At 42.9% G+C, this 26,036-nt stretch overlaps 1 protein-coding gene and 1 pseudogene across 2 annotated transcripts in view; one reads left to right on the top strand and one right to left on the bottom strand.

Annotated features, from left to right (window-relative positions):
• The window catches only part of brsk2b (BR serine/threonine kinase 2b), a gene marked incomplete at both ends in the record, with an annotated part of 140,685 nt that extends 132,357 nt beyond the window's left edge, over window positions 1-8,328 (top strand). The window contains 4 exons of the mRNA XM_080730327.1: window positions 630-810; window positions 1,750-1,842; window positions 5,603-5,632; window positions 8,048-8,328. Coding sequence (XP_080586453.1) covers window positions 630-810; window positions 1,750-1,842; window positions 5,603-5,632; window positions 8,048-8,328 — 585 coding nt within the window. The remainder of the gene's footprint in view (window positions 1-629; window positions 811-1,749; window positions 1,843-5,602; window positions 5,633-8,047) is intronic.
• A 6,106-nt stretch (window positions 8,329-14,434) lies between these two features.
• The window catches only part of LOC308288850 (ankyrin repeat and BTB/POZ domain-containing protein 2-like), a 44,921-nt pseudogene continuing 33,319 nt past the window's right edge, over window positions 14,435-26,036 (bottom strand). Inside the window, exons 16-20 of the transcript in view lie at window positions 25,802-25,904; window positions 24,728-24,803; window positions 16,905-16,973; window positions 16,679-16,792; window positions 14,435-14,680 (exon numbers count right to left, since the gene is read on the bottom strand). The product of the transcript in view is annotated as an ankyrin repeat and BTB/POZ domain-containing protein 2-like (transcript). The remainder of the gene's footprint in view (window positions 14,681-16,678; window positions 16,793-16,904; window positions 16,974-24,727; window positions 24,804-25,801; window positions 25,905-26,036) is intronic.

The following is a 26,036-nucleotide window of genomic DNA, read 5'->3' as shown; positions in this document are numbered from 1 at the left end:
GTGGGAAAAAGCAAAGAAATCCTTGACAAGGAAAAGAAAAGTAGCAGACTTTGGGAAAGATCAAACGTGGCGACTGACTTCCATGGCGGACAGGCATGCAATTCTTTGCAGAGAGGGCACAAGGACTTTGTTGTACAAGTTGCAATGGGCTTATAGGTGATTGCCCACGCACTATGAGATCAATACACTTGTAACATTTGAAAACTGGTTGGTCGGGTCATCTTATCAGCCACATTTTGTCATGATGTGGAGATTTTTTTTCTCCTAGCTACGCGTGCCACACGTGTAGGAGACTCCTGTCTGTGCAGGTTTGACCTTGGTTGAGAGTGAGAGAGCTGATGGTGTGAAACTGTGTGGTGGGGTGACACCTTGTCTGCATCCTGTCTCTCCCTGTCAGTATCCCACTATCCCAGCTTAAAGGGGAATACCACTAATTTTCAACATTGAACTATGTCGTTAATATACCTTGGAGTTGTTGTGTGGAAATAAGAACCCCCCCTTCTGTGTTCCCTAGAACTGGAGGATTGATTGTGGGGTCAAGTGATCAGTGTACTCTTTGGCTTGCAGAGTACATCTTCAACCTGTTTATCTTTCTCACAAACCCTCCCTCTCCCTCTCCTCCCATGCAGATCCCCAGTCTGAGCCACAGTGTGATCTCTCAGACCAGCTTCCGGGCGGAGTACAAGTCCACGGCGGGTCCCACCGTGTTCCAGAAGCCCGTCAAGTTCCAGGTGGACATCACCTACACCGAGAGCAACAGCGCCACCAAGGAGAACGGCATCTACTCTGTCACCTTCACCCTGCTGTCAGGTAGCGCACACACACACACACACACGCACACACACGCATAGTCGCACACACACACACACACACACACACACACACACACACACACACACACACACACACACACACACACACACACACACACACACACACACACACACACACACACACACATTACTACCCAAAGAGTCTTTGAATATTGTTGACCCGATTCTATAAATGTCTTCTAAATCCTTCTAAATCAGTGGTTCTCAAACATTTTCATGTCAAGGACCCCCAAAATTACATGTAGGCCTATTTTGGCTGGGTACCCCCATCTCAAAATATGTTGTTCCATCCAGGGACCCCTAGAAGCAGAGATTTCAGTTACAGAAGTTTGTTTTAAAAATATATATATTCAAAGATTTGCTAACATTTTTACGATATTTCAAAAATAGCAGATCTACAAGCTCTCAGCTTGTATATCTGCTATTTTTCAATAGTTAAAGCATAAAATAATAAGGGGATGAGATGTCAAACAGACATCTCATCAGTTTCAATCAGTTGCAATTTTGGTGGGTTTTGTGTGTGTCTTGTGCCCACCGGCAATGGGCACAAGACATTATATGGCACTGATCGTGATCAGTCCTGCTGTTTGCAAGATTAGCTCTTGACACACACATATATACACACACGCATATACACACACACACACACACACACACACACACACACACACACACACACACACACACACACACACACACACACACACACCTCCCTTTGCCAGGTGGTATGCCCCTTTGGATGAGTGGTAGATGTTTGGTTTCCCGTGTGGGAGAGTTTAATTCCAAGTTGTTATACCCAACTTTCCTTATCGAGAATCTAACCAGCGGCATATCATCTTTCTCCCATATCGTGTTCTGTGATCAGAAGTACTTAACACTGCCGGGTCGTTCTCTCCTCGTCTTGTCTCTCCTCAAGGTCCCAGCCGGCGCTTTAAGCGCGTGGTGGAGACCATCCAAGCCCAGCTCCTCAGCTCCAATGACCAGCCAGGGGCTCAGCCACAAATATCTGGTAAGTAGGTTCCCCTTTCCTCCCTTTGTCAGCTAGTCACCCCCCCCCCCCCCCTCTCTCTCACAGCATCCTGGCACAGAATCCTCACAGCACACAGCCCCCTCAGCTCGGATCGGCTCGGCTCAGCTCACCACACGCTTAAAGCCCACAGCATCTCCACGTGCATGCCCTGCCATGGCACACACGCCTAAACACATGCACATGGTGCACAGACACACGCACAGATGTACACACAACAGTGACACGCTTGCCACACGTTCATTTAGAGCAGTGGTTCTCAAACGTTGAAATTTGAAGGTCTCCCCTTAACCTTGACAGTGTACAAATGGAACCAAATGGACCCTAACGGGTCCATTCGGTTCCATTTGTACACTGACAAAAGATACAGACTTGTAAGGGTCAATTTAGACTCCCATAAAGGAACCTAGACTAGAGAGTCCTTGAAATCCACTTTGAGAATCACTGATTTAGATTGACAGAGATTGATATGTTGTTATTATAATTGAACTGTTATAATACAGGTAATGAATCTCATCCAGGGACAGAGACAGAGAACAGTCAGACATACGGCTCATTCGGTTCAAGGTTTACTTACTTAGATACTGTTAAATAGTGTTTAAAGAGGGGGGAAAGGTTAGACATGCTGTATATACGAAATAGTACATGCAAAATAGATAGTCTTTGTAAAGGATAGACAGCCAGCTCAATCCGTGTAAACGAAGAACTCGACTCCAGTAGTAGCTTCTCTCCACAGAAAATAACCCCACGCTCCTCCCCACCCACCCACCCACCCACCCTGCAAACTCTTTGAAATCACGTCGATGATTTTAACCACAACATTTTGGGCTGCCTATGGATAGATGGACGATAAGAAAATATGGAAGTAAAAGACAGACTGTCGTGTTCTTGTCCTTGTTAGTGTGAAAATATTTTTTTTTCTTGTTACTTGTGGGTTATTTACTTGATAATGGTCCCCTCTGGTGGTGGAGCAGGGTAGTACATGACAAATAAGCAGACAGGTGACTCAAGTTAGTGTATTTGATTCCATCATAATGACACATAGCAGTCTGACTAGCCACTGCCACAGATGGGATCTGTTATCAGGCACTGTATGCACTGTCACTCAACCCTCACCATGTAGATGTGTTAATAACCCACATCTCAGCCACACTACCTCTCTCTCTCTGTCTGTCTGTCTGTCTGTCTGTCTGTCTGTCTGTCTGTCTGTCTGTCTGTCTGTCTGTCTGTCTGTCTATCTTGCTATATCTGCCATCTGCTTACCTCTTTGTCTGTCTCTCTATCTGGCTGTCTTTCTACCTGACAGTCTACTGTACCATTTATTTACCTCTCTCTGTCTGTCGCTATATCTATTTACCTGTCTATCTATCTTTCAAAGTCAGTGGTTCTCAAAGTGGATTTCAGGGACTTTATGGGGGTCCAAATTGACCCATAAAAGTCTGTAACTCTAACAGTATACAAATAGCCCTATCGGGTCTATTTGGTTCCATTTGTATACTGTCAAAGTTATGGAGAGTTAAGTTTGAGAACCACTGGTCTAATGTCTACTCATCTTTATTTTTTTAACATTTAAATATCTGTCTATAATTTCTGTGTCTGTCTCTGTCTCTGTCTATGTGTATGTGTGTGTCTCTCTCTCTCTCTCTCTTCCTGCTCCCCCCCTCCACCCTCACACCACCTTGCTTCCTGTCATCCCCAGCTGACTCTATCACCATCCAGATGGACAGAATCAGTAGCATGCCCGATGGAATGCAAACCCAGAGCCATGTATATACAGCACAATACTGTACTGTACATGCCCTCTTCACCAGAGCCATGTATATACAGCACAATACTGTTTGGCAAAATACATGCCTTCTTCACCAGAGAAATGTTTCTCTTAATTAGCTGTTTTCCATTCAGTTTTTTTTTAAATAAAATGTTCCCTAAAAGTACAATTCTAACAGGCGAGCTGAAGCAAGCAAAAGCATATAGCCGTGGCAGAAACCTTTTGAACAATCTGAGATGCTAGTCATGCTGCAGATTATGTAATGTTGACCCTGACCTTGATTGCTACCTTGATCTTTGTCCTTTTTCGATCTAAAGTCATCTCTTTGACGCAACCCACCGATCACTCCTACCAAATTTCACAAAGATTTGCCCATCCGTTCTCAGATTTTTTACTCGAGACATTCACTGTGACCTTGAACTTTGGTCCTTTTAACCCAAAAGCATACTTGTCTGTTTGAGGGGCAGCCTGTTGATCATTTCCACCAGGATTAATGAAAGTCCTTCCAGCCATCCATCCATATTTAGTTTTAACAGACGAAGGACCGATTGCAAAATACCCTGAGCAAGATGAATGCAGAAACTTTTGTTTCTCTCTCTTTTAGGTCATGAGCCCAAATTTTCCCTGGAGTTATTTCTAGTGTGATAGATCATTGCTGGGAACATTACATAACTATTGAAAATCAGAGAGCAGAATTATTACTATTGCTGCATCAAATGCATGCAAATGACAGTTTATCAGCTGTAGATGTTATCAAAGTCATCAAATAGCCTAAAGCCTAAACTGGCCAAACTATGTGCTCTATTGATGGTTCTGGGTGAATTCCATGTGTGCACACGCTCAAACAGTGTGTGGCTTGACTTCAACATAAAGCACTAACTATGAAAGCATGTTATGTATTCACAGTGATATGCTGACAATGATGAAACAAACGGATGCAGTTATGTTTCTTTGCACCCAGAAAAGCAAAGACCTTGCATGATGCCAGTGCATTTTATCCCTTTTACGGTTGCTGTGACTCCAAACACTCACTAAACACGTCTCCACAAGTTCTTCTGACACGTCCTGATGACTTCCTAATTCTGTGTATGCAACTACGCGTGAGCGTGTGTGTGTGTGTGTGTGTGTGTGTGTGTGTGTGTGTGTGTGTGTGTGTGTGTGTGTGTGTGTGTGTGTGTGTGTGTGTGTGTGTGTGTGTGTGTGTGTGTGCCTGTGTCCACCATCTGGCAGCGTTTGAGAGGCGAGTGTCAAGTCCATACACTTGGCCTCTGGCCTTGCCAGGCGCTCAAATGAACACAATCGCCAGTGTTTGCGGCTGGGAAGCTGGCGAGGGATAAATGCCCTTGTCAGTGCACCGCCAGCGGCCCCTGGTGGTCGGTCAGGGTACCTCTTCAGTAGTGGAGGATTTCTGGGGAGGTTTCAGACATATGCAACGTGTAAAGCCCGATTTATCCTTCATCTTACGATGGTGCTGAGCACCAAATATAGCTGATCTACAAGCTCACAACCTTTTGCATAAGCTTTTAGATCAGCTATTTTCAGCCCGGCCATATGATTAATCAAGCACAACTCTTCCCCTGTGAAACTCACTCAAAAGTGCCGCGTTTCACTACTTAAATACTTAAATATTAGTTTTCTCATTTATGGAATATCTTCGATTTTTCTTTTATTTATTCATGAAATTAGTTTGAAAAAATCATTGCATTTAAAAAGAAAGTTGAAATAATATAACATTTAAAACTAAATGTAAGAAACTACAAACAAAAATACTTCATAAGAATACTATAAGTATACTTATGTAACATAATACGGCATATTTAAACTATACCAATATAACTATTATAATAGTATTATTAATAGTATAATAGTCCAAAGGCGGGTCTTGGCAAAACGCGGTTGCAGTTAGTAAACGCGTGAGAGACTGGTGTTCATATCCAGGTGTTATCATGACCCTACTGTACCATGTGCTCCCAGGTGGTTCCCAGCGCTCAGCCTCCAAGCGTGGTAAGACCCAGAGAGCCTGGGGTTCGATCCCCTCCAACCCCCCCGCTACACCTCTGTGACACCGTCTGCCTCACTGGAAAACACTCCCTTGACAACACTGTCACTGGCACCACCTGGGGTTCCGTTTCACCAAACCTAGATCAGGGAGGAAGAACGCCGCTCAGGTCTTTGGTTCCATGATTGGTCACGATTCAAGGAATCTACGATCGACCTCATGGGCCTTTAAAGGAGTAGTTCACCCCCGAAATGACTTTTTTTTCTATTGATTACTCACGCCATGGAGATTTCAATTCATGGATATTATTTTGTATTTGTCACATTCCTAAGACAAAAAGTTGAATAGTAAACATTGATTCTGAATGGGGACACAAATGAATTTGGCTCCCCATCCGGAATCAATGTGGTAAATTTATTGTAATCAAATTATTGTCTTAGGAATGAGACAAAAAACAAAACAAAATATTATTGAACTTAAGTCTCCATGGCTTGTGTACTGTAATCAATAGAAAAAAAGTCATTTTGGGGTTGAGCTACTTCTTTAAGGAACGTGTGAAGGCGCAATTCAGCCTGGCTTTACGATCCTGGCTTGACAAAGTTGCTCCTTCTCAGCCTGGCTTGGCGTCAGTGGAACGGATTAAACTAGGCTGTACGGAGCAGGCTTTGTCAAACCTGGATTTTACTTAGATTCTGGCTTATCTAATTCTGCTTTCGTGAAACGGGCCCCTGCTCACACCAAAGTCTGTACGTGTGTGTGTGTGTGTGTGTGTGTGTGTGTGTGTGTGTGTGTGTGTGTGTGTGTGTGTGTGTGTGTGTGTGTGCTTGCTTGCGTGTGCGCGGTTGTGCATTGTATGTCTGTCTCTACAGTATATGTGAAGCCCTAAAACGAAGACCTCATATATTTTGCATGGGAATGTTCTTAATTCAGTCTACCCCCACCTTGCAAGCTCTTCCATATTTTAAAATCAAAAGGAGAAACATAAATGCATCAAATTTATACCAGAAATCTTTGAATCACACACACTCCAGTATGTCACTTCCAAAGCATGATGGGTAAGTTAAGGGTCTCTTTAAGCAACACTGATGTTGGGACATTACACACTAAATCAAATGCATTTTTAACCAATGAAGTGTAACCTTTGGGATGTGTAGCAGGTGTTGTTGTATGGTTGCATGTTTGTCTTCACTGGTGGTTGTTTTAACACACTGACCAGAGAACCAAAGTCTTTGTATTGAATGGATTGTTTGTGCAGAGAAGATGGGGAGTTACCCGGAGCCTTGGAGAGCATTCCTAAATCATACATAAAAAGTAGAAATTCCAAAAAGGGACAGTAGCACATCCACAACTTCAAATCAATGGAGGACAAAGTACTCACATTTCCACCTTTTTGATTGGCAAACACCAACAAAGAACGCTTGAACGCGTTCCGGCTATGAGCCTTCATCAGAGCCTTCCTAAAGTAATTAGGTGTAAATGCTGTTTAGGAATATACACATGCATTCTGATTGGTAAAGCTTTGGCTGGTTTTCATACATTACGCTGTAACAAGACTAAACTTAAGTAAAACTCATCATATCATTATCAGATATTTGTATCACTATTCCTGATCATTCCCTTTTTAACAGTGCACACAAGTCAATATATACGTTTCCACGTCAATGTTGACCTGCTGGAATTGTCCTAGCTAGCATCGCAAGGCTCCCATTAACTCTCCAGTCGTGGTACCTGGGACAGTGGATTCTGAGACTGTAAAACCAACACTGATCTTTTCATTGTGATAATGCTACTACTTTATTTTTGCTTGCTTGTAGCCCTTTGGCCATAACGCCAAGCCAGCACTTAGAGGGGAATACCACTCATTTTCAACTTTGAACTATGTCATTAATATACCTTAGAGTTGGCTGTAACCTGTCAGAGGGTTGCTGTCATGAGTTGTCGTCAGCTCTCCGCTCCGGCTCTAGTCTGAGAAAAAAGCGTTGCTTAGAACTGGAGGATTGATTGTGGGGTCATGTGATCAGTGACATCATGAAGATGTACTCTGCAAGCCAAAGAGTACATCTTCATGATGTCACTGATCACATGACCCCACAAACTCTAAGGCAGTGGTTCTCAACCTTTTCAGGCCACAGCCCCCAAAATAATCTTTTAATAATAATCTTAAATTTGAACTGGGGACCCCCCACCCTGGCGCGTTGCGAGGCGTTGTGAGCATGTAGATCATGTCAAATACATATAATTTGAACACCAAAGTGGTTTTACCGTCTCTGTCTCTCTCTGGCCTCGGTTCCCTTCCTCTTCTCACGCCACCATCACCCCCTCCCCCCTCCCCCACCACCGTTTAACCCATTGCTCATGATGTTGTCTGTTCTCTCTCTCTGTCTCTTTTTGTTTCCTTTTTTTCTTCCCCATCTGTGTAGGCAGCCCGTTGAGTAACTTCTTTGACGTAATTAAACAGCTTTTTTCAGACGAGAAGAACGCCTCGTCCCACCAGGCGCCGCCGCCGCCCCCCTCTCCCTCGCCTGGCCCCGCCCCCAGTGCCACGCCTAGCCCCGCCCCCCACGCCAAGCATGCCCCGCCCAACAGCGGCAGAGCACCGCCCCCCACTGACTCTCTTAAGCCCCTCGCCGCCCACACCGGCACAAAAGACAAAACGGCGACGCCTGCCGCCGGCAGCAGGACGCCGCAGGAACAGCCGTAAAAAAAAAGGACGAGCTAGCCTTTTGCATGACTATAGTCAGTAAAAACCAGTTATCAGGTCATAGAATAAACACGTATGACCCGACCCCCCACCCCACCCTCAACACCACCACCACCACCAAGAAGATATAAAATGTCAAAGGACAGCAGTTAGCCATTCGCCCTTTAGCCAGTAGGAGTGTCGCTCTAGAGCAGGGGTCTTCAACATGGGGTCCGGGACCCCTAGGGGGTCCTCAGATTTACTACAGGGGGTCCTCCAAATCTTTCTATGATAGCATCACATATTTTATATTAACCACTTGAACCCTAACGTCCATATTCTGAGAACTTTAGCCAAAAATAGCAGATCGGCTATTTTCGGCAAAGAGCTTTGGCGTAGAGGGGAAAAAGAGCAGACTAAGTACAGAGTTGAAAGGTCAAGATTATTAAGTGCTGACGGTTAAGTGGTTAAATATCTGAAAACACAGATTGACATGAATCATACTGATGATTGTGCTGTCAAACAATGAAACTATGGAATCTATGAACAGGTTGTGGGGGGGTCCCTGCTTCATCTCTCTCTCTTGACTAAGGGGTCCTTGGCCTGAAAACGTTGAAGACCCCTGCTCTAGAGAAAAGAAAAAATAGAAAAGAGAGAATATCTACTTTTTTGACTATTGCCTATAAACCTTTTTTGTACTGCATAATAATAACAACAGGAATGACTATTTTGAGTTTGGAGGATGTGTATGAAGTATTTTGCCGTCAGTAAGTAGCACATGTAGCTATATGTACCTCCACCCACTCTGGGGTGGAGGGTCCGTCTCGGGGCAGTGCGTGTGCGTGTGTGTGGGTGCTCGTGTGTGTGTGTGTGACGGCTTGACTTGTCTCTGCCACCAGGGATCATCCATAAAAACTATTAAAGCCCGCCCATCATCCGCTCTGCAAGATGGCCGCCTCTGCCCCACACCCCCCGCCCCCCACCCCGCTCCTCTCTCCCACAACACCTCACTCGTGGCCAGCCAGACTCCAGAGAAAGACGGAAAGAGAGACTACATTACCCCCCCCCCCCCCACACACACACACACATACCCACCACCCATATCCCCAGCCTGTCCCCCCCCAACGAAGTCCGCCACTGCCACAACACTCCCACAGCGACCCCTAGAGGACTGTGAGAAGAGGCGCTTCTCTTTTTTTTTCCTGTTTGCTTTGCTCCCTCTGGCCTGAACACAAGAGATATACTTATTGAAGAAACGCCTTAAAGACAATGATGTTTGTCAAAAGTATTATAATGCACCCCCCCCCCCCCATCCTCATTCCCCTATACATTCATGAGCATGTACACACACACACACACACACACACACACACACACACACACACACACACACACAGGGTGTCTGCAGGTCCGTAAAAAGGCTTAAATAGTCTTACATTGAGATTTAGTTTAAAAGGCCTAAAAGGTATGAAATTGTATTAAACGTGAAAGGTCTTAGGCAATCATGTAGCCTGACTATGTGGTGCAAATGAGTTTTATCGTTTTTGTATTTATTTTTATGGATCCTTTTTAGGCAAGAGTTCACGGGTGCTTCTACAGTTCGTTACCAGGCAGTGTTGGCAACCTAATAAACGGATACAGTATTACTCTGATATGACAACCTTTTCCCTTTCTGCTTCCGTCGTATTCAAGCGAGGTAACAATACTTGCAAACGGCTTCAGGGGCACACGGTGCAAAAGCGAATGTTCAGCGGTAACGTCTCTGAAGTCGGACGAATTATTTGCAAATGTTTCAAGGTGGGTACGGTGAGATTCCCATAATGCAAAGCGAGAAGCACAGACAGTATTCAAGAGCATGCCAACAACAATCTCCAATTTATTGATCTGTTCTTTACAGAGCCAACGTTACTTGCGATGTCCCAAGAAGACATTCGTAGCACGTTTATTTCCGTTGCAAGTTTACTATTGAATTTAATTCTAGCTGACTAGCTGTCATAAAAATGTCTTGATACCGGCAGACACCCTGGCACACACATACAGCGCACACTAGGATGTAGACACCAAAATGATCGCATTTCACACATTCCTACATATTGACACAATGTTGGCGGGATGTAAGGACAAACGGAAGCAGGAGGACCGGTGGCTACTGAACGTCAGGAAGAGAATGTGTCCCTTTGAGCCCCGATCGACGGACAACTGGCTGGATTGTAAACTCTTTTTAACTTTAGTCTTTCTTCCTGAACACGGGGATTTTAAACGGTCTGTGCCGGCCACGTGGCTTAAAATGGGAATCTGAGATGTAAAGAAGACATCATGTTGACAAAAGGACTTTTGGGGGTGGGGAGGGAAGGGATAATTGCATAAATGAATGAATTTATTCAGTTTGTACAGACTAAATAATGTTCTGTATGTACAAAAAAAAAACTAAAGTGTAGTCGTGACATTATGTTTAGGAGAGTTGTGTTGCCATGTCGTCGTTTTATTTTTCTCCGTTTCTGTTCCTTGGACAAATTAAGTCTTGTCTGTGTCATGTCCACTTCCTTTGCACTTTTTGACGTGCGGTTAAGATTTCTTTTTTGCGGATCCGTGTTTTATTTTATTTTTTATCATTATTGTTTTGTTCACATTCCTTTGAAGTAATCTGCAGGTTTCAGACCACATTGAACTGCTGTGTATATTTTTGTACTTTACTGTATTTTGTCAGTTTGGTTATTATTATTAATTTATTATTTTGTTATTTATACGACAGATGTAGAAAAAGGTTTCCTAAAAGTATTTAAGGATATTTTTTTGCCATGTTTAAGTTATTGATCATTCAGAATATTCTTGTAAAGTATCTGTGAACATTCACCATCTTATAGTTTCCTTGCCTTTTTTTTTATTTGATGAGAAAAAGCTTGTAATATAGTTATTTGTTTCGTTCTGTTTCGGGGGTGATTTACCGTAATTTAAGAATGTAGACTAGCCTCTTCTGAGATGAACAAACCCTTTGTTGATATTTGTCAGTTCCCCTCTTTCCTGTGCGTATGATGATGACTCCAACCACAAAAACACCCACTCAACTCATCCTGTATATAGGGGGATTCCCACGCTCTTAGCTTTGACCTCGTACGGTTGTTTGACCGCATACGGTTGTTTGACCGTGTACGGTTGTTTGACCGCGTACGGTTGTTTGACCGTGTACGGTTGTTTGACCGCGTACGGTTGTTTGACCGTGTACGGTTGTTTGACCGTGTATGGTTGTTTGAACCGCGTACGGTTGTTTGCATGTTCGGACATCCGTCTTTTCTTTGCATGTCGTCGTTGGAACCGTTCTCCCCTCCCCTCCTCCTTCCACCCTGTCTACTCTCTCCATTCCCCTTCTTTTCCCCGTCGTTGCTCATTTTTCTTGTTGTTTTACGTGCATTTTAGTTTACACTTTATTTTTTTAATTTGCCTTTCAAGTTTGGTACCCCCCCAACCAGGAGTGTCACACCAAATTCTGGGCCCTGGGTACAAGGATTCACTCACATTTTGTGCTTTAACTATTGAAAAATAGCAAATATACAAGCACACAGCACGGCACCGAGTGCCGCGCTTCGAGCTTGTAGATCTGCTATTTTTGAATTTTTTGAGTTTGAATACTTCAAATCCTTCTAAGGTTTCTTGAAAAACCTATGTTTCTATGTCAGTGGTCCTCAAACGGTTTCATGTGAAGGACCTCCAAAATGATATGTATTTGGCCACGGACCCCCATCTCAAAATATTTATGTTCCAGGGACCCCCCCAGAAGCAAAATTTGAGTTACAAATGTTCGCTTAAAAAATATATATATTCAAAGATTTGCACACATTTTCAAGACTTTTCAAAAAGCCCCCCCTTGTGACACCCCTGCTCATTTTTCTTGTTGTTTTACGTGCATTTTAGTTGACACTTTATTTGTTTTTTTAATTTGCCTTTCAAGTTTGGTATCCCCCAACCAACCCCCCCTGCCCCCCACCTTCCGAATCCCTCCCACTATTCCCTAGCGTTTTGTTTTCTGTGCACATGATGCAGTGACTGTGCAATGCATTCTCCTGACTCATTCTCTCAAAGAGAGAGAGGGACCTGGCTGATGGATGGCCCCGGTCGCCAGTGGTGGAAAAAGTACTACATTTTTTTACATAAGTAAAAGTATCAATACTGCAATACTCTGCTATAAGTAAGTATAAGGGTGCACTCACACCAAAGTACCTATGAAAGTGGAATCCGCGTTCCGCCAATGCATTTCAATGAGAGTGAAGCGGTTTCATGCCAGCAGAGAATTTCTGCAAAAAACGCTCCCTTATCATTGAAATGCATTGGCGGAACGCGGATTCCACTCTCATAGGTATTTTGGTGTGAGGGCACCCTTAGTCTGGAATTCAAACTGTACTTGAGTAAAAGTACAAAAGTATTGGCATCAAAATGTACTTAAAGTACCAAAGCTAAAAGTACAAAATGTTTGAAAATGGCAGATCTAAAAGCTCACACCGAGCCGCGACGCAACACGTTGTGAGCTATTAGAAGATCGGGCATTTTCAAATAGCCTAGGTATAAAATGGGGCTAAAGTCGTTAATGTATGTTTTATAATATTATAATTTACATCTGCAAAGTGACTAAAGTTTCCAAATTAATGTAGTGCAGTGTAGTGTAATTAATGTAGATTGGAAATACTCAAGTAAATGTATAAATACCTCAAAATTGTACTTGGGTACATTACTTAAGTAAATGTACTTAGTTACTTTCCAGCACTGCTGGCTCCCACCTCAGCTGGGTGAGGAACTGGTATCGGAGAGAACAACCTCTAAGCCAGTGGTTCCCAAACAGTGGGTCGGGACCCATTTGTGGGTCGCGGACACATTTTTATGGGTCAATTCAATGATTTTTGTTTCAGTAATTTCATGAAGAAGTCAAAGAAAAATCATGGAAATTCCATAAATTAGGAAACAAATGTTTAACAAGTAGTGAAAATAGCAGATCTACATGGTGAGCTTGTAGATCTGCTGTTTTCACTAGTTTAGGTCCCGGGCAAACGTCTCATTTCTCTTTTGGGTGTCGACCTGAAAAGTTTGGGAACCACTTCTCTAAAGCAATACCCATCATCGTTTTGGTTTCCTCCTTTTGTTTTTCTATACTGTGGGAATCCAAGAGCACACTGAACTGAATGGACTTGAGTACGGGCGCGCTACAGTAGCGAGCAGGATTTAACCACATGGCAATGTATTCCCCTTGTTGATGTTACTGTGAACAACTTCAGTGCTAAAGGAAATAAATCTGTTGGCTTTGGAAATACGGTGGTGTGTATGTGTGTGTGAGAGAGAGAGACTTGCAGGTTTACGCATGTTTATTAACAAAAAGAATATGTACATGATATCTTACATGCTTATTATTATATGTACAGAATTTTTTAAATACTGGAATGGCTTTTTAACTTTTAATGAGAACATTGTGGTTAGCAGTCCCAATCATTTGTGTTCCTTTGACGCCTGCCACTGACGGCGATAGTAAATGGTGCATTTATATAGCGTCTTTATCCAAGGCGCATTACAGAGATGCATTACATAACATTCACCCATTCACACACCAATGGCTGAGGAAACCATGCAAGGCACCAACCTGCTCACCGAGAGCAGGTCGTTTTTAACCGAGAGCAGGTAATTTTTTTAAGAAGGGTACCCCTGGAGAAAAATAGGGGAGGGTCATGCCTTTCTAATTTTAGTCCAAGTAAGCTAAACAAATTTAGTCCAAGGGAGGGTCATACCATTTTTTTGTAATAAAATAGTCTGTTTTGATATGTGTGATATTCATGTCAAACACACCATACAGTAACAACTCCCATAAATTTCACAAAGAAAATAATAATAAAATAAAAAAATGACACCCTAGGGAGGGTTAATCTATATAATATTTTTTACAGTCATGGGGAGGGTCATGGCATTTTACATCAGGGCACATACATTTTCTCCAGGGGGACCCTTCTTTAAAAAACAACTTGCTCAAGGACTCTTCGACACTAACTCTTGGGGGAGCCCGGGATCGAACTAGGAACCCTTTGGGAACCCTCCGCGCATGTTCTAAGACGGCAACTCTACTGGCGGCGCGATGTTGGCGGTTTGTTGCGGTTCACTCTCTACAGGTGGAGTACAGAGTGTAAAGTCTGTGGACCAGAGTGGTCTCCAGGTCCCGGAGAAGGGCAGGGGACAGTCTGTCCCCTCTGGGCCGGTTGTGGGTGTCTAGGCCTGGGTAGAGCAGGTCTTCACTGGCTCCTCCCAGCAGCAGCCGGTGGAAGTCCTCTCTCTCCAGAAACGCCTCCATGTTCTGAAGGAAGAACCCCTCGCAGTACCTTTGGAGTTCGAGTGCACCGTGCCGCTACACACACGTACACGCACACGCACACACACACACACACACACACACACACACACACACACACACACACACACACACACACACAGGTTGTAATAAGGACATGAGTTTGTCTCTGCATACTTAGCAGTGGTGGATAAAGTACTCAAAGTGTTTTACTTGAGTAAAAGTATCAATACTGCAATGTAGAAATACTCTGTTAGGGTGCCCTCAAACCAAAATACCTAGAGTGGAATCCGCCAATGCATTTCAATGAGAATGGAGCGTTTTTTTGCCAGTAGAGGATTTCTGCAAAAAACGCTCCATTCTCATTGAAATGCATTGGCGCATTCCACTCTAGGTATTTTGGTGTGAGCCCTCAGACCAAAATACCTATGAGAGTGGAATCCGCGTTCCGCCAATGCATTTCAATAAGAGTGAAGTGGTTTCATGCCAGCAGAGGATTTCTGCAAAAAATGCTCCCTTATCATTGAAATGCATTGGCGGAACGCGGATTCCACTCTCATAGGTATTTTGGTCTGAGGGCACCCTAGGGTGCCCTCACACCAAAATACCTAGAGTGGAATCCGCCAATGCATTTCAATGAGAATGGAGTGTTTTTTGCAGAAATCCTCTACTGGCAAAAAACGCTCCATTCTCATTGAAATGCATTGGTGGATTCCACTCTAGGTATTTTGGTGTGCGGCACCCTAACACAGTATTTCTACCCTTAGGGTGCCCTCACACCAAAATACCTATGCGAGTGGAATCCGCGTTCCGCCAATGCATTTCAATGATAAGGGAGCGTTTTTTGGCGAAATCCTCTGCTAGCATGAAACCGCTTCACTCTCATTGAAATGCATTGGCGGAACGCGGATTCCACTTTCATAGGTATTTTGGTGTGAGGGCAACCTATACAATTAAAAGTCTAGAATTCAAAATGTACTTGAGTAAAAGTACAAAAGTATTGGTTTAAAGATGTACTTAACATACCAAAAGTAAAAGTACGAAATGTTTGAAAATAACCGATCTACAAGCTCACAACGCGTCGCATCGGTATAAAGTAGGGCTAAAGTCGTTAATGTATGTTTTATAATATTATAATTTATATCTGCCAAAGTAACTAGTAACTAAAGTTTTCAAATAAATGTAGTGGAAAGTACAATATTTGGATCCGAGATGTAGTGGAGTAGAATACTCAAGTAAAGTACAAATACCTCAAAACTGTACTTAAGTACAGTACTTAAGTAAATGTACTTAGTTACTTTTCACCACTGATACTTAGTGGCCCTATTTTAACAACTCAACTTAACTTGTAGGCCTACTGTGGGGGTTTGTCCAAGCGCTATTTAGCTATTTTCAAATGGCCCTGAATTAGTCCTGGCTGCGTCTTGGGCGTTAGAGTAATAAAACCAATCGGATTGGCTGCTGCCATAAACTTGGAATCACAGGTATTAGTTGAGAATTAGGTGTAGACAGTGAGGAAGACTGACACGTTCATCAACGTCATGCACACTCTCGTGTTCTCAGAGGTCCAATTGGATATAAGAATGGCAGGGGAAAGCTGTGATGCACTACTACATCCTTAAATGATGAGAGGTAGGCTGTTGAGAATACTGCTAAAATCAGCTGCTTACTGAAAGCTACATGACAAATTGTCTCTAGCTTTGTCTCTCCCCTCTCTCTCACTCCGTGGCGCTGCTCCGATATCTGATCTCCAAGCTCCCAAAGCATCGTGATGTGAAGCGCTGTGAGCTTGTAGATCAGCCCACTTCACGTTTTGGCCTATAACTCTTAGGTAGTACAATCAATTTACAATTTCTTTTGGATCATGAGGCCCTGTTTGTGCGGGATTACATTTTCTGCCGTAGTGCCTTTACTTCAAAACACACTTTTTGCTACCACACTACAGATACTGTCCAAAACTCAACACAAACTGGTATACATTATCTCTGGGGTCATGGGATCATTCCCCCCCCCCCCCTATATGGTTTAAGAGGACATTTTGTACATAACTCTTACCTTAGCTGTGTGGTAGATGCTAACAGCATTGTCCAGAGTCAGACTTTGTGAAAGCTGCATCTCACAGCATCTCTCCAGACCCTTCAGCTGGAAGAAACTGGCCACTGGCAGCAGCTGCATACAGGACAGGCAGAGCAACATTCAGATACACAATGATGTAGCTTTCTGCTACACATTATATCTGACATCATTGTTGGTGGAGCAACAGGTGAATGGTTCTTCTCACCTTTAGGGCATCAGAAGATGACACAGTGACTCCTTCTGTTCCTCCACAGTAGAGAGATTTCATCATCATCTGCAGGGTCAAGTAAAAAGCATTATTTAATTATTGAATATGACCAATTTGCACAAGATATATAGTGTAAAGCAGGGGTTTTCAAAGTGGGTGACGGGGCACCCTGGGGTGCCGTGACGGCAGTCCAGGGGTGCCGCGAGATCATTTGATAATATTTGGAATTTATTTGGACACTTGAAAAAACATTTAGTATAATAATAGTATAATAGATGATAAATACAAAATGAACGGTTTTGGACATACACCTGTTTCCACCCGACAATGACGATATGCTATTATAAATATAAGGTGCTGGGAGTGAAAATTATAATGTAAGGGTGCCTCAGATAAAAAATATATTTATGGGTGCCCTGAGACAAAAGAGTTTGGGAACCCCTGCACGATACCCATGTACCTGTCAAAATACTTTATAAACGTTAAGGACGTCCACAATTACAACACCAGAGGCAGCACCACAGATCACGTTCAACCCAGTCAAACAAAGGGTCAAACTCGTTCTTCTGCTATACCACCAAATGTGGAACCTTACCGAAGGCCTTAAAGGAGTGTGGTTCCCTAGCATCCTTTAAAATAGCCCTGAAAAACCACTTACAGGCGGCAGCCGTTTGCAACTGGTAATAACAAACCTAGCCCAGCCTTACCCTCCTTTGTATTTACCTACTGAATATATTTTTTCGTCTCTTTTTATTTTATTTTCTCCTGACTATATTTGCTGCATAGTACTGTGTTCTATCCGTCTGTCATTCAATATGAGATACTTCAATTGTTTCCTGTGTAAATAAGCCAAGTGCTTTTCTAGGATCTCCTTTTAGTAGACCTTGTACCAGTGAACTGTACCGTCATGAAACTGTACCTTTTTCTATCAAATAAAGTCTTCAATCAATCAATCAATCAATATGACCAATTTGCACAAGATATATAGTGTAAAGAATCAATATGATGCAGTATCCAGTACCAATGTCAGTATGTATATGGGATTTGCATTAAAGGGCGGGGCATTCATTCCCTATTTACATCATTCCCGAGTTGGCCAGGTTGCCGACTAAACGCTCGGGCGGCCGAGCTTCAAGTAATGTAATAATTTAAATGTAATAAAAACTCATAATGTCATAATCAGCTCTTAATGCAAGGGGGTCCGGGAGCCCTAGGGGGTCCTCAGAGTTACTCTAGGGGGTCCTCCAAATCTTTGTGTGATAGAAACATTTTTCTCCTTTTTTTATATTAACCAATTGAACCCTAGAGTCCTTATTCTGAGAACTTTATACAAAAATAGCAGATCTACAAGCTCACAACGCCTCACGCTGCGAGGCGTTGTGAGCTTGTAGATTGGCTATTTTTGGTAAAGAGGTTTGGTGTTGAGGGGAAAAAGAGCAGACTAAGTATACTATAAGTACATAGTGAAGGTCAACTTTATTAAAGGGATATTTCACTTTCAAAAGAACTTATCGTCATTTTATCGTCTAATCAGGCTTTTGTGAACACCCTGAACAGTTTTGAATTTGCTTGATTCAATATTTAGATATTTGATGTAAATGAAACGTCTGTCCTGTTTGTGTGCAGTAGCTGCTGGGGGAAATCCATTCAATACATGAAGAAGAATTCATTCTAAAGTGAGTGCTGGCGTCCTTGCCTTAAAGGACAACTTTGTTTTTTTACAACAAGGGTTCATATTTTAGATTGTAATTAGAGAAAAGAAAAACTGAGTGTTAAAATGTTTTTATTTGCTTCGTTCTATTGTTTTAGAGATTCTTATTTCAGTGGTTGGGGGCATGCGTACAAATATGTCATTTTACACAGAATAAGCCCGTTCCCAAGATACAACGCAACCTTTCATGGTTGGATGTGACTTATGGGGCCTAGAAATGTTACTGTAAATAGCAAAAAAGAAACTGCTGGCTTAGTGTGTCTAAAAAGACATATTTAGCCACTTGTACGCATGCCCCCATGCGTACGCATGCCCCACATTTTAGCTCGGTAAACGCGATAAAACAATAGAACGAAGCAAATGAAAACATTTTAACACTCACTTTTTCTTTTCTCTAATTACAATCTAAAATATGAACCCTTGTTGTAAAAAAACAAAGTTGTCCTTTAAAGTTCTATGTACCCGAACCGTGCATCTTAGAATATTTTACATGTGAACTACGCTGACGAGTGCTCCACTTTCCACTTTTTTGTGTATGGGGTCCCCCGATTGGAGGAGGAGGACTGATGGCATTTACATCAAATATCTAAATATTGAATCAAGCAAATTAAAAACTGTGCCAGCGTCAGACGGCGTCCAAAATTGAACCGGGGCGAATTTGAGCGTCCGGCGTTGACGTTGGTAGTGGAGCACACTTCGTTAATTAAAACGGGAGCGTTAGAAATCTTTTTTATATTAACCACTTGAACCCTAGTGTCCATATTCTGAGAACTTTAGACAAACATAGCCGATCTACAAGCTCACAGGTCGAGCTTATAGGTCGTCTATTTTCGACAAAGAGGTTTGGTGTAGAGGGGGAAAAGAGCAGAAGTACAGAGAAAGTGGTTAAATATCCGAAACACAAATTGACATGAATCCAAAATACACTGATGATTTGCGGTCAAACAATGAAACTATGGAATCTATGAAAAGGTTGTGCTTCATCTCTCTCTCAACTAAAGGGTCCTTGGCCTGAAAACGTTGAGGACCCCTGCTTTAGATCACTGTTTCCCAAACAGTGGTTCGGGACCCATACAGTACGCAGGTCCCAGACCACTATTTGTGGGTCACAAGTAAATACCCCTTTACTCATTGTATTATTCTCAAAAGATTTTCGACACATAAAAAAAAAAAGAAAAAAAAAAAAAAAAGAAAAATGTCACCAAAAAAAAAACGAAATGGAAAGTTTTTCTTTTTTGCAATGTCAAGGAACAAGACAATTAACTATAATTCGTTTTTGTATTATTTATGGTTATTTATAATTTGATTTGAGTTATGGTTTACTTGGGTCGCATGACAGGCTTGTTTTGTTCCGTTATGTCGTAGACAGGCAAAAAAAAAGCTGTTTATTTTTATTTTTATATAATATAATTTTTATCCCACGATTTTGTAACCCATTTTCACCCAGTGCCAAATGCCTATGTAATCCTGGTCTCTGCTCTCCTTCTGCCGCGCCTGGGGAGACAACAGACTGACCTCATGCTTCCTTCTATGCATGAGGAGTCCAAGTTGCTTCTTTTCACCTGACAGTGGGGATGTCCCTGGTTTGGACGTAGCGCGTGGAAGGAACACGTTATTCCAACCAGTTCCTTTACCCCCCATCAGGCGCCCCGGCTGGCCAGGGGGAGGCATTATAGAGACCATGTTTTTGCATGTTTTTGTGAGGGTATCTACCCTAGGAGACACGGGGAGAACATGCAAACTCCAAACAGAAAGGCCCTATCGCCAACCCCTAGGGTGTGGGCGCTGATGACGTGGAGGGAGGAACACGCCCCCAGCTTTTTCATGTTGTTGAAGGAAAGATGTTTACTTATTTGAAAATGCTAATCATAAAAGTATAAACTCAATGACTGCCATGAAGTTTCCCAAGATATTCCCTGGTCTAGGCAGCCAAGAGGAGTTCCACAAGTTTCTTATTTTTTGACTCTGGGTGGCGCTGTTCGCTAACTTATGGATCACCAATTATTTCCGGGGTAACCGAAAGGTCATCTGCGTTGATGATGTCACCGGACCAAAAAAGGGGAAAAAAAGAAAAAGGCACATAACATAACCGCTTGTTTCTGAGCAATATTAGTCTGGATGATTGTAGATACTATTGTAGATATTGATTTTAAAATGATCTACAATACGCTGATTGTAGGTAATATTTTAAGACTAGTTACAGACTAAAAGGTAGTATTGCATCATGCATTTATGCTAGTGAAAATCTCAAGGAGCATGGCCTACATCTGGCCTAGATATGGCATACATCTTGGCACAAACGGATCAAAGTTTCAAAGGACACGCTGTGACTGGCTAGCGGGACGATTGGTGAAATGAACTATGCTTAGACCATGTTGTTTGTTTATTGAATGTAGTGGGCTCAATGTGTGTGTGTGTGTGTGTGTGTGTGTGTGTGTGTGTGTGTGTGTGTGTGTGTGTGTGTGTGTGTGTGTGTGTGTGTGTGTGTGTGTGTGTGGGGGTTGTCATTTAGTTCTGTTTCTGTTGGTAGTCATGGCTGCCAGTTCCCAACTGATGTCATGTGGGAGTTCAGACAGCTCCAGACCATGCTGAGTGACTGCTAGCTTGCATAACATCTTCAGGCTGGGATTTAAGTCCAGGATGTACAGGTCACCAGAAATGTGGTTGTTTTCTTTGTGTCCTCCATGGATTATAATACAATCTCCCATTATGCAACAGCACATCCCACTCATCCTACAGGGTTCTTTGCCCTTGGTCTCAACCTGCTTCCAGGAGAAGGTCTCTGGACTGAATTTCCACAGATCATTGAAGGACTGGTTCCTTTTCATGCCACCAAATATGTACAGCTCTCCATTGTAGGCAAAGGCTGAATGACATGAGCGTCCTTCTGGGAGGCGTCTAGAAGGCGTGCTCAGCCAGCAGCTGGTCTCTGTGTCAAACACTCTGATGCTGTTGTAGTAGTTGCCCCTATCGCCCCTACGGACCCCAAAGCCCCCAAAGCCCCCAAATACAAACATCTTTGTCCCGATGATGGTGGCAGAGTGACTTGTTGAAGCAGGTGGCTGAGTTCCCCTGGTGTTAATTAAAGACCAGACCATTGTGTTAGTGTTCAACTTGTATATGTCATTAGTACGTCCAGTCAGCTGGGTGTATCCTCCTCCATACAAATACATGACCTTCTCCAGGACACAGGCTGAGTGGTAGCTCCTTCCTTCTGGAATAGTCCCAGAAATATTGGGTATGAACCAGCTGTGGGTGTCGACATCAAAGCCAAAAAGAACATTTGAGTATGGATACAATCCTCCCCAGATGTAGACCATTTCTTCTACCAGCACAGCTGTGTGGCCCTGGCGCCCGGAGGGAACCTCAATGGGGCTTTGTCCTCTTCCATTTGTCACTGGGAGCAGCTTCCTCCAACACAAAGACAATGTGTTGAAGATGTGGACTTCAATCTGATCCTGGTAGTTGTTGACTCCTCCAAATGAGTACAGCTTGTGTCCGACTACAACAGCAGCATGGTAGTGCTCTTTAGGTCCTCCTTTCAGATCTATTGTCCAGTGAATCATTTCACACAGCAGCACCACCGTGAACTAGTGCAACAAATTTACAGTATATGCTGTTAATCGACAGTTTTGTTAGTTGGAATAGTGGACGTTTACTTTTAAAGACCAGTACATTGGTTGTGATGACAATGCTGTGATGTCATTGCGTGATGACATAGTATTTGGAACTTAGATCCATCCAGACTAGTACAGAGCTTTGGTGGATCCAAGGGCAGAGAGATACGTGTACAATAACAACCCCCCATGGGGAACAGAACTAATAGAAGAGCCAACTGGTGGTGCTGGGGTGGTGGTGGATGCAAATGGTGCATAACAACAAACCAGGGACACTTACGCAGAAGGAACGCAGAAGGAAACCCACCCAATTGGTCAGCTAATTGCCAAGTCAGGGTAGTAATGCACATGTGTGTAACCTCTCAAGTGTATGCTGCCTTAACTAGCTCGCAAGCTATGCATAGTTTTTCATTTTCACACAGATAATGGCTGCTCAGATGAGAGTTCAGGGAGGAGCAGTAATGGGTCGAATGTCTTGCTCATAAACCTTGTCCTCGGCACATAGCCTGGGATGGGAATCAAACCAGAAACCTCTGGTTTTCCAGGCGGCCGCTCTACACATTCCTAAAATGTTTTTACATTAACATTTGGGCTGCCTAACACGTCCAGGAACGTGATAAGAATTACTGCGGTGCAGTGCCAGGACCCCGTTATCACGTCCAGGGACGTGTTAACTCGTTACCATGGTAACTAGGTAAACAGGTGCCACCACGGCTGGTGAGCGAAAAGACTTCATATCCCATAATGCTTTGCGAAAGCAGCTCCAGCTCAGCTCCATTACCTCGTTCACATCCATAGATCTGGGCTTTGTAAAATGGCTGTTTCTTCCTTCGTCTATCTCCCATTGCTGGCTTGGTCAAAGCAGCCCCGTTTTCTATGGACTGTAGCAGACACATTGAAAGTCGCGGTTGGATTTTTTCTTCTCTGTGTGAAAGACAAGACGCCAAACGGCCGTTTGTCAGTGACAAACATGAGCTGCGGGTTTGCATAGTAAATGCGACCTACGGTCACAATAAATATGACAATGTAAGACTTTTCTCCACAATATGGGCCATTATTACATTATGATCTTTTATTGTCTCCGCCTAGCTTTCCGGAAGAGGGCTTTACGAGGCTAGTCTCTGCAAGGCCAAAAGGCTTGGCCGAAATTATGTTTTGCACCCTACCCTGCAATGTCTGTTGTGTGTGTGTGTGTGTGTGTGTGTGTGTGTGTGTGTGTGTGTGTGTGTGTGTGTGTGTGTGTGTGTGTGTGTGTGTGTGTGTGTGTGTGTGTGTGTGTGTGTGTGTGTGTGTCCGTCCGTGAGTGGTTCTACGTCCGTCTGTCTGTTACCAGCAAACAAACGTTGCTACGTTTGTCAGAGGTAATACATAATATGACAATGTATGACTTTTCTCCACAATATGGGCCATTGTTACATTATGAGCGGCTACATGTGGTTCTCAATGTAACACATTACATTATAGAAAACTCTGTTATTACGTTATGCGCTAATTTTTTTTATTACATTATGAGCTGATTATTACATTATGAGTTTTTATTACATTTAAATTATTACATTATGAGCTGTTATTACATTATGAGTTTTTATTACATTTTAAATTATTACATTATGAGCTGTTATTACATTATGAGTTGCTACAAGGTGAAATAGAATAGTGTTTGGTTTCCAAGATGTCTCTTTATCAGCTACGGTTTGAGAGCAAAACCTTATTAAATTATGACTCACTGGAAAGTCACACAACGTCTGCCTGGCAGGACTTGTAGCAGCCAAAAAGATTATAGTCCAACGCTGGAAGGGGGTGGCAGTGGCGTCAGTTCAGAAAAAGCTAAGGTATGGCAACATGACTGGTGTCTTGCACGAGCGCGAAGGCGCGCGTGCAAGACACCAGTCATGTTGCCATACCTTAGCAACAGGCATGATACATTTATTTTAAGAAGTACATTTAAATTTCCCCCCATTTCTACAGTTTCTTGGGCTGGATATGGCAGCCTGGAATGGTTGTTCAAGTGCAGCTAAACTTGGCATGTTAGTAAACGTGCCACAGTGCCACAATTAACAATAATGCAATGCACCTGTGCAGCTGACCTGCGGAACCTGGGAATATACCATTCTGTCAAGATGGGGAGAATACAAGTGTGGAGAATATAATTATAATACCTTGTTAAAGTGACCATTTTGTAAAATTTTATATAGTCCCTGGAACTAAATATTTTGAGATGGGGGTAATTTTTGGGGTCCTTCACATGAAAGAGTTTCAGCACCACTGACATAGAAACAGAAACAAATAGAAGGATTTGAAATTCAAAGACTTGCACACATTTTCACGTTTTTTTCAAAAATAGCAGATCTAGAAGCTTGCAGTGCCGCGCTGTGAGCTTGTAGATCTGCTATTGTTCCGTGTTTGCTTCATTTTAAATTGGGACAACTACACCCCTGATCCTAAATCACACATAATATTAGAAGCCAGTTATTAGTTCCATCCCATCCTACCTGGAACGTGCTGTAGCTGATATGGCTGATGTGAATGGTGCCTTGGTCGGGGGAGTCGCTTAGCAGGAGACGAAATCTGTTTCCGAAAGAAGACAAAGAATTCATGTTTCAGAATTAATTCCATTCCACATTCTACACAATTCAATTAACGCATTGACTGCCAGGAATTAATTTGTTCATTAGTGTTTTCTGTTTTTCATAGAATATTCTGCCAATTCACCCACGGGAGCCCTCAAAAGACGTGCACGGGTTTCCTAGAATAGGAAAATAATCCTGATCCATAAGCGACAATCCATTTGTAAGATACAGGCTCTCGTATTAACCTCGCTTTCCACCACGTCGTCCCATAGGAATCCACTATGTCGTCAACGTTTTCAGGCCAAGGACCCCTTAACTGAGAGAGAGATGAAGCAGGGACCCCCTCTACATATTGTATAAATGCGATTTTCATCTACTTGTTTGTCCGCACTGTCCTCAGTCTATGTTGGATTTGTGTTAATGTTTTTTTCAGACATTTAGCCACTTCAATGGTCGATACGTAGTTGAACTTGACCTTTCACTCTGAACTTGGTCTGCTCTTTTTGACCTCTACACCAAACCTCTTTGCTGAAAATAGCCGATCTACAAGCTCTCAACGCCTCGCAGCTATTTTTGGCTAAAGTTCTCCTCAGAATAGGAATGCGAGGGTTCAACGTTTTTAATTGAAAATAATTATCCTATCACACAAGGATTTGGTTGCCCTCCTCAAACTCCTCCCATGGCAGGCAATGAGTCAACATTCAGGATTTCGCTGTGTTAGAAATATATTGTCGGGCAGAAACCTTGTATCTCCAAGTTTCAAATTAGTAAATTCTTTCGCAAAGTAAAGCCCTGCTTCACCATACAAGGCCGTCGCACAAAAGTAGTGAAAACAGCAGCTCTATAAGCACACGTCTTCACTAGTTTAGTACATTTTTTAGATGATAAATACAAAACGAACGGTTTTGGACATACAAGGTTTCCATCCGACAACGACGATGTGTTATGAGGCACATTAAGTCCACAGGTTGATGTAAATATTTGGATGGCACCGACCTCTCAGAGGCAGACATCAAGAGCACCCGGTGGGAGTAGAAGGGACGGCCCTCCACCACAAACACCACGTCCGACATCTCTCTGTTGTTCAGGAAGTGACAATCTGAGCACAGACACATTGACAATGGTGAATGAAGCATACAGAAAGACTGATAATGACACTGTGCTGTTGTTGTACTGATAACAATCTTGCTAATAAAGTATTCAATCAACAAATGACAGTCAGACAATGTAA

Source organism: Nannobrachium achirus (genome assembly GCF_963921795.1).
Source record: "Nannobrachium achirus genome assembly, chromosome: 7".
Classification (NCBI taxonomy): Eukaryota; Metazoa; Chordata; class Actinopteri; order Myctophiformes; family Myctophidae; genus Nannobrachium; species Nannobrachium achirus.
The sequence above is the reverse complement of the archived record's forward strand: the minus strand, read 5'-3'. Positions and strand labels throughout refer to the sequence as shown.